The 9,250-nt window shown below is 29.2% G+C and overlaps 1 protein-coding gene across 3 annotated transcripts in view; it reads left to right on the top strand.

Moving 5' to 3' along the window:
• The first annotated feature begins 6,285 nt into the window (after nucleotides 1-6,285).
• The window catches only part of LOC108750645 (ecotropic viral integration site 5 ortholog), a 7,911-nt gene continuing 4,946 nt past the window's right edge, over nucleotides 6,286-9,250 (top strand). For 2 of the 3 annotated variants that reach the window (XM_018490246.1, XM_018490247.1), the window contains exons 1-5: nucleotides 6,286-6,401; nucleotides 6,872-7,126; nucleotides 7,638-7,901; nucleotides 8,359-8,623; nucleotides 8,786-9,148. In XM_018490246.1, the coding sequence (XP_018345748.1) occupies nucleotides 6,337-6,401; nucleotides 6,872-7,126; nucleotides 7,638-7,901; nucleotides 8,359-8,623; nucleotides 8,786-9,148 (1,212 nt within the window). In that variant the 5' untranslated portion in view covers nucleotides 6,286-6,336. The remainder of the gene's footprint in view (nucleotides 6,402-6,871; nucleotides 7,127-7,637; nucleotides 7,902-8,358; nucleotides 8,624-8,785; nucleotides 9,149-9,250) is intronic. The other variant, XM_018490245.1, reaches the window with a different exon arrangement.

Below are 9,250 nucleotides of genomic sequence, written 5' to 3'. Positions count from 1 at the left end.
ATCTAAAAATAATATTAATATGTATGTTATTACTTTGTCTACGCAGAATGATAAGCATTATCCTTGAATAAAATGTATGTAAAAAAGTAAATGGAAAAGTGACACGCTTTTGTATATATATTGCAAGATTAATTTGAAAATTGATCAGATATGCTATCGAAGAACAGCTGAATGCATATAAAAATTTATTTAAAAGGTTAATATCGAAGACAGTAACCTTCCAGTTATATTCAATTGGACTCACAAGTCGCGTGGGATGTACTTCGAGTCATAACTAGAGCAGATAAAATTTGCCTGCAATTGCCCATGTTTACGTGTATATTAATATGATAGCGTTACTGATAGTATAAAAAATATTTAAAAAATGTGTCTCTTTATCTCACATAAATCTTATCTGCTAAATATTTTATTTGGCCGTATTTGAAGTATTTATTTATATTAGAACGATTCTATTTATTGTATGTTGTGCTCATGAATATTGTCATTAACATATATTTTTGTAAAAACCAATATCTCTCTGAATTTATTGAACTTCTTTTTGATGGTAAAATGATACGTCTAGTGGGAATGCACCGACCTTCCAAAGTCGGTTTAGTGCGAAAATAACATCAATTTTGCAGAAATGTCATACCTAGGTGTGTCTACATACATACACATACAAATAAATCATCAGGCTTCATGGAATATTTTGAGATGTAATCTTTTTATTAAAGTATATGCACTTATAAAAAAGATTAATTCCAATGGTCGAGTTGAAATAAAAATTGTATACGACCCGTTTTTATGCATTTATTGTAAATCTGATTTGTGACACGTTTCTGTTATGCCTGAACTTAATTGTGTGATATTATTTTTATCGGAGATAAAATGAAATGTCATTATTGTCTGGTACGCGTTGACTACATATTTAAATATAATATTATAAATATAATATCATAAATTAATAAATTTCAAAAGAATTGAGAGAAAAAATTCAGATAATCTGGAAATATTTTTTGTTTAACCATTTAAACAAATAATATTAATTTTATAACATGCTGAATAATTTTTGCTTTTATAAATTAATATAATTATTCTACCTTTCATTTTTATATTCAATTAAAACGCAAAACTCTGAATTAAAATATATGTACTAAAACCAAAGTAAATATATATTATCATTTATATATATAAATAGATAAATAGAGATGTGTCGTCTGGGTTGCGGACTCTCCGTACATTAATTTTTTATCTCGAATAGTATGTAGCGTATACGGCTATTCCAGCTGTACATTACTCCACAGAGATCCTTATAGATTATTAAAGCCGCGTATTTCAAGTGTACTCACTTTTTCCTAAAACTTTTCTGTAAAAAGACTGAGTTTTTGTGACCCTTTATCATACAAGTGATGATATTATCATACACATGAGTGTTTCTGGCCACGTAAGCGGTGTAAAATTCCAGGAATAGCATTATATAATTGGCAATTTCCTGTAGATGAATGAGTATACTTATGAATGAAAAAAGATATTTTACTTTATAATTAACAGAATCACAATTTAATGTACATACTTTCGAAGGAGAAAGTATTTCTGTGTGGATAATTTTTCTCGTAATCTTTTTTTTTTTCTAATTATTAATGATATCAATAATTAACGTAGCGAATATGTACAGTAATGATAATATTTTATTTTAATAAATATCCAATAAAATAATAAATATCTAATGAAATAAGAATATAAAAAAACAGTTAAATGTTGTAAAGATAAAATGTGATAATAATATGTATAGGATGCAATATAAACGCGTTAATAAGATTAAATTATTAATTGGTATGAATTGAATTATTGAACTCCGACTTCGAGAATGTAATATAATATTTTATTAATATTGTTGGTGAGAAAATATATATATTTATTACAATATATGTAAAAATAAATTATTCGTTACTCATCCAATATGAAGTGATCATGAGTAACAATATCAAAGTAATAAATTTTTTCATACGTTTACATTTCTATTTTCTTGCAGACAATATTATTTTGCTCAAAAAAATACACAAAAAGATTACAAATAGACTTAGTTAAATCTAAAGATAAGTTTAGATAAAGGAAGATCTCAAGATTACGAGAAAAATATTTTCTGATGATGATGAATCATTTTGCACAGGATAGACCAAAATTATACCGTGATATAATCTAGGCAGACTATTGCGACGATGAATGATGATATTGATGACGAATACACGTTACTAGGAAAATATGTTACATGGTTATATTATTATTGTAAAGTGATAAGGTAAATGTACCAGTTAGTGGACATGACCCAATTACTAAGAATGATAAAAATTTTAAATATTAAGTTTTTAATGATGCAAATTATTAAAAACTTAATATTTATAATTTTTTTATTTTGTCCAATAATTATATCCACTAATTGTCATATTTACCTATGTATTATTTAACGAAGAATTCTTTAACTGAAAGTGTCGTCTTTTTATAAAAAGTTATTATTTTATTTTTAATTGATAAATCTCTGAACTGACTTCGACAAATCATATAAGTAGTATTGCAAAATATAATTTTCAATCTGTCTATTCAAGCTAAAAATTGAATTCTAACTATAAAAACTCTTCTTATCTTTGTACATTTCTTTAGATAGGACTTAAATAGATGATATCATAATTTTTCTATTATATGATAAGAATAAATGATTTGTTTTGTATTTTTATTTACGAAGTTTGTAAAAAATGACGTTAATTGAATCTTTAAAGTATATAACTAAATATTATCTTATTTTTTAAATAATATCAAGTGAATTTAATAATATAAATTAATATTAAAAATGAAAGAGTTTCATGGCTTTTTAATAAAAATTTTTTGATAAAGATATATTAATTAAAATTCCATATTAAAAAATTAGTTGTTTTTCATTTATGAAAGAATTTCCAAAATAAAAATACAATGTTTATGAAATTGTGTAGTCGTCAAAAAATTGCAATAAAAATATCGCAAAAAATTTCTCAAAATTTTTTCGCAGAAATGATTATATTTTTGAAAAGACTAATGATTAAACCTTTTTCTTGCTCTCTGTTTCTATATTTATTTTTATTTTTACTTGCGCAATTACAAGTAAACTAAAAGGAAGCAGTTTGTACTCTATAATAATTGAAATAATTTTTGAAGTTTCTTAACATTATTTTGAAGAAACTAACATAAATATACTAATATAAATATCAAAATGTCTGACGAACCGAAGATCAAGTCACAATTTTATAAAAGAAGCGAAGAGGACCTTCTTATTATTTATAAATTAAAAATACTTGAATACAGAGGGCAGGGGATCGAAAGAATTTTTAAAAATTTGTATTTCAAATTTTTATACACATTTTTGACATTTTATCTATCGAGAACGCCCAGTGCTCTCGATCACCGGCACGTACTCGGTATCCTTTTATTTATTTGTCAGGAGACGGACGTCGCTGCGCATGTGGAGCATCCTGGCCTGCGCGGGCTGCATCGACCCTCAAACCCATTTCGTACTCTCCAGCAGTGCATGCCTAGCCGGATCCCACCGTGCCGGGATAATCGGGAAATAAGTGAAACGATATCGTATCGAATCAGCACATTAAGTTCACCGTTTAACGTTTCGCCATCGAAGAAACCAGAGATAGAGAGAAAGAAAGAGAGAGACCTGCATGTCTTGATAAGCCGGAAAAGGAATCGCGGACATTCGAGCGTTTCCGATTATGTTATCTGCCTTACCAAAGTATAAGCACTGACACAATTTTTGTTGATTTATTTTTTCAGAACATCTTTTATCAAAATTTAAAAGTTAGAACAGTAAACTACGACTATAGATTTGATTTCGCGAGAGTGGCGAAAAAGAGTTCTTTGACATTTTGTGCGTGCATTAAAAAGAAATATTAAAAATATGCGGATGTTGCTTCATTCTTACCGTTAAAGAAGACAAAACAAATAATTAGAAAACGTTTTGTCTTTCTTTTTTATTTTTCTCTTTATTTAGCTTTATCGTTTTGAATGTTGGTGCTGTATAAAATGTAACACTAGAGGTTTATTTGACTTGAGTTATGATTTATTTTTAAACATGTTATGTACAAAAGTAATTTGAGTTTTATATCAAGTTGTTTCAATATAACTTAATATTTATTATTTGAGTTATACATATATTTGAGTTGGGTGATACATGGATATAATTCAGTCATTTATAATTTGACAGTGGCAAGTCTTCAATCCCTTCACTGTACTGTAAACTGTCCGAGAAATGGTATCCCATAAGAAAATATTAAATAATGAATTTTCATTCAACCAAGATTAAATGAACAATGTTTTTATTCCGTAATTTGAATTATTTTAATTAATAAAACGTTAATATAATTTCTATCATTCATTAAATCAATAATTATTGTTGAAATTTATTAAAATACATATTGTATTTATTACTTCACTTATTTTAAAAATGTAAATTGTTTAATAATGAAATATTAATACAAATTAATGAATTTAATGAAATGCTTCGCGAATATTATTTTAAGCAAATTTAGTATTGACAAATGAATTGATTTTAAGCTTTTTTGCTGAAGTCGTAGTGTTCTTGCTTTTCTTTTACTCGTAAATGGTTTAGCAATAACTTTCGTTAACATTCTCATTATATTCGAACTGTGTTGTATATAGGTCAGTAATTTGCCTGATAATAACTTGAAATTTTTACAACGCAGCAATTCTGACGCAAGTGTTCATCGGTCTCAGTTTGCAGACAACGTTGACATTAAGATATATAACGAAGCCAACTCTTATGGCACATATATTATAGATAATAGAAAATGTTTTAGTTATAATAATTTTCCAAAATATGTATATATACAGCAAGAAAACGTATGTAACATTTTGAATAATTATATACTCTAAATCTATCACAATTAAAATTTTCATACAATTTTAATGTAATTATTTAAAAATGCTTAATAAGCAAAATACTTATTTAAATACATTTTAGAATATAAGTGCAGAATACAAATAATTCTAAGGATGTGTTAAATAAATGACAAAAACGAAAGAGTTTATTTTTAACTAATTTAAAGTGATTAAATATTGTTTCATCAAGAGACGTGGCTCGTAAAACGGTATTCCGACATATTCCGTTCGTTTCGTTTTACTACAGCTACATACAATATATAATACATAGTCGTAATAGCTTGCTCGAAATTACCTGCTCTTTCGCCCGCTAATTCGTTCACACGCACTAATTGCTTCCTTCTTGATCTCCTTCGTGTCGAGTTGCTTCGAGTTGCCTCACCGAGCACGGCGTTCATACGAGGCGTTTCACGAGAGTGCCGTCGTCTACAGAAGATATTCTTCGTTATAAAATATAATATTAAAATTCTCACAAGGATAATCTTTCGGCCTTGAATCTTTTTACCGCTTTTTACTTGTTGAAAAATATTAATTCAAACGTTTTACAAAGAAACCTAGGAAATTAAGTCTTTTTCACAATATCCTTTTGTAATTAACAAATTGATGATGCTAAAGAATTTTGGTATTGATAAAAATAAATTCTGAAACATGGCTTAAAGAAATAATATAATTAATATATTAAAATGTATAACTTTTTTCTTATTTGTTATTTGTTGTGGACAAACAAGTCTCTGGACTTAAAAGGATTCTAAGAAGCTTATTTGATAGTTATGTTCAAACCCTCTAACCTTTGTCTGAAACATTTTTTTTCAAGAATGCATTGTTCTCTTTAAACACATTTTATGTTTAAGTTAAAATGATCAAACATGTTCCAGCGTAAATAGGGTACAGAATCCATAGGATTTCAAAGTTTGGCTATCTAGAATAACTATTTTTTTAAACATTATTTTTCGACTGGTAACGTTAATTTTTTAAATATATTTTTTACAATGTAGCACATTTTTTTGTCAGAGTTATATTCTTTATTTCATCCTACTTCTGTTTCTTTTTGAGAATTTTTTTCTAAAAATCATTACTTGTATTTTATCTTTCGCTTATGACAAATCATAATATCTATTTGAACACTAATTAAAATTAATATTAAAGTTAAAATTAATAGGGTAACTGATAATTACTCTTTTAATTATAATCTTAATTTATATACATTGATAATAGATCTCTTATTGATTTGCAAAAGACTGATTGCATTCTGAATACGTAAAATCGATCGTATAATGAATGGTATTGCAGATAAGTGTGTCGACAATTGTTGTGTTTAAAATCGCGTGATGACGTGAAGATAGAAACGATAGAAACGAGAAAGCAAGAACGTTTGCAGCGAACACTAAAATCGCGAAAGTGAGATAAAGAAAAACTGTCTCGATGGTTCTTCGTGGCTTATTGGCTCCTGCGGCAGCTCGTTGGAGGAGAAATAAAGTCGCGAAAAGGTAAAATGAGCATCGCGACTGATAAATTAATTAATAAATATATTTTATTTCTCTTTTATTTTATTTATATATATTAAGTACATAAATCTACAATATCAATACAAAATAATTATTCAATTTTAGCTTCCGATATTGTAGAGTCATATACTAATACATATTATTTAAGTAGAGCCTTTCTTAAATAATTCCATTAATTTTAACGGAGAGCATTCAGAAGCGTTAGCAGCAATTAATTGGTTTTATTATAATTATTATCGGTTAAATCAAATAGTATAAAATCGTATGTTTTCGTTTTAGTTAATAGATTTCGATCGAATGTAAGTAACTAGCGTTTATGACACACAATTACGTGAAGGCGCACGTCAATCAAGTGTATATCACTTAAATAGATCACTGCGGTACGCCGCTGAAAGACCCGGATCGTATTGCGTTAATTGATATCCGCATTAATTCAATCCATTTTGTTCCAGAAGCCAGAACGCTGCCTGGGATAGCGTAAATGCGCCTGTCGGCCAATTGGGATTGTCACGTTATGGACCGCAGGTGATGAGCGTGCTGTGTTTATGCACCTCTAGCGTCCACCAATCTACCCGTAACGACACGCAGGCCGGCAAGATACTCCCGAGTCCGCCGTCAGATACTCTTTGCGAGCAACGAATAACGCCCTCGCAGGAAATACCTACTGACGAGCTGGCTCTATTAGCTAAGCTGGAGGAAGCCAATAGGTGAATAATCAAGTGACCTACTGCTTGATATAAATCGTACATCTTTCACAAGGATCGAATAATTCTTGCATGGACTGATAACTCAAATCTTATCTAACTAATGCCACTTTCCACTTTTACTGACATTTTCCACTTTCCAAAAAAATATAGTAAATTGGATACCCCTTGCATGTACACATATTTGGATAGATTGCCTGGATTTCCTTTTGTTTCAAATTTAAAGTAGAAATGCTAAATGTTAATTTTGCTACGCATTTTGGCTTGGAAATGATGCATAGTAGGATGCAGACTAAGGCTGCACTTTTAACCCAATATCGAAAAATATGGGAAAAGACGTAAGTTTTTTTTTATTTCCTTTATAATCTATATAATTAATTAAAACACATAACTTACACAATAAGTATCTACTAATTTGTACAAATATATTGCTATGTAAATCCACGCATTATTCTTCACGGAACGATAAAATTACACAAATAAAAATCATAATTTATGATTTTGTTAATTTTAGGTTGATCGAATCAGATGCAAAGTCACTGAATTCTCTCCAGAGCAATCATAGCAGAAAAGGCTCCGATACATCTCAAGTGTCTGTGGCGTCGGGGGGCAGCGGAGGTAACGGCGATGCTGCGCCCCGACGCCACAATCCAGCCGACGGTGAAGAGAATACGTGGACTCTCTGGGGTCATATAGTGGCTGACTGGGATTATAATTGGAAGAAACGGAAAGAATTTGTTAAGGAATTGGTTCGTCAAGGCATACCTCATCATTTTAGGTAACATATATTATGTATATTCTTTTGAAAGATGGTATAAATATATTAAGACTGTATAAAAGCTTTTTGGATCCGTAATGAAAAAGTAAGGATGGAGCTCTTTATCTATTCATGAATTTAACTTAAATATAGAAGTTGTTTAGTTAGGCAAATCATTGCATATACGATATTCATAAAAACAATAGAGATTTTATTATTTATATTATTACTTTGTGAATTATAACTTGAATACGAAATTAATTTGGATAAAAACAAAAAATAATTATATTTTAACCGAAATTTTTTTTGAGGCTCCTTAACTCTGAGAATTTTGATGCGATACATCCGCAGGACTCCTTTTTGCACCTTGATAAATATTATTAAAATCATAACCGTTCATCAATGTTATCTATAAGTCAGAAAGTTACATATATTCATTTTTTAATTAAAATTTAATATAGATTATATATTATTTTAGGGGCATTGTCTGGCAATTATTAAGCGGTGCCCATGACTCTCCAGTTAAGAAGCAATTTGCCGAATACATTAAAGCAACATCAGCTTGCGAAAGGATAATTAGAAGGGATATCGCTAGGACGTATCCCGAGCATGACTTTTTCAAAGAAAAGGATGGTTTTGGGCAGGAGAGTTTATTTAACGTTATGAAAGCATATAGCCTACATGATCGTGAAGTAGGATACTGCCAAGGTTCAGGATTTATAGTAGGATTACTTTTAATGCAGGTAAAAAATATTAACAATATTTTCACAAAAAATTGTATGAAATAGAAAAATATATAAAAGCAAGAAATTATCTATAAATTTTTTTTTTTTTTTTGCGAACATTAATTTTTTATTCTACAAAAGGAAAAATATATGCTTTATTCGAATATTTTTTCATTGTAGCAAATGCCAGAAGAAGAAGCTTTTGCTGTACTCGTAGCACTAATGCAAGAGTACCGCTTGCGGGACATGTTCAAACCAAGTATGGCTGAATTAGGAGTGTGTATGTATCAACTGGAACATTTAGTTGCTGATGCACATCCTGAACTTCATGCTCACTTCACGGCCCAAGGTTTTCATACGTCGATGTATGCATCTTCTTGGTTTCTTACACTATTTACTACAGCGCTAAGCCTTCCCCTAGCATGTCGTATTTTTGACGTCTTTCTATCGGAGGGGATGGAGATTATTTTTAAGGTTGCATTGGCAATGCTGCAGTTAGGCAAAGAAGATTTGCTCAGTTTGGATATGGAAGGCATGTTGAAGGTAAAATTTGAAAAATTATTACTTATATAAGTAGTTTCAAGAAATCACTATCGATAAAATTTAATTTTAAACATGTTTTATATTTTTAAATAAGAATTTAAA

The sequence above is a fragment of the Trachymyrmex septentrionalis genome, unplaced genomic scaffold (assembly GCF_001594115.1).
Source record: "Trachymyrmex septentrionalis isolate Tsep2-gDNA-1 unplaced genomic scaffold, Tsep1.0 scaffold37, whole genome shotgun sequence".
Taxonomy (NCBI): Eukaryota; Metazoa; Arthropoda; class Insecta; order Hymenoptera; family Formicidae; genus Trachymyrmex; species Trachymyrmex septentrionalis.
Note: the sequence above shows the minus strand (reverse complement) of the source record. Positions and strands in the feature narration are given on the sequence as shown.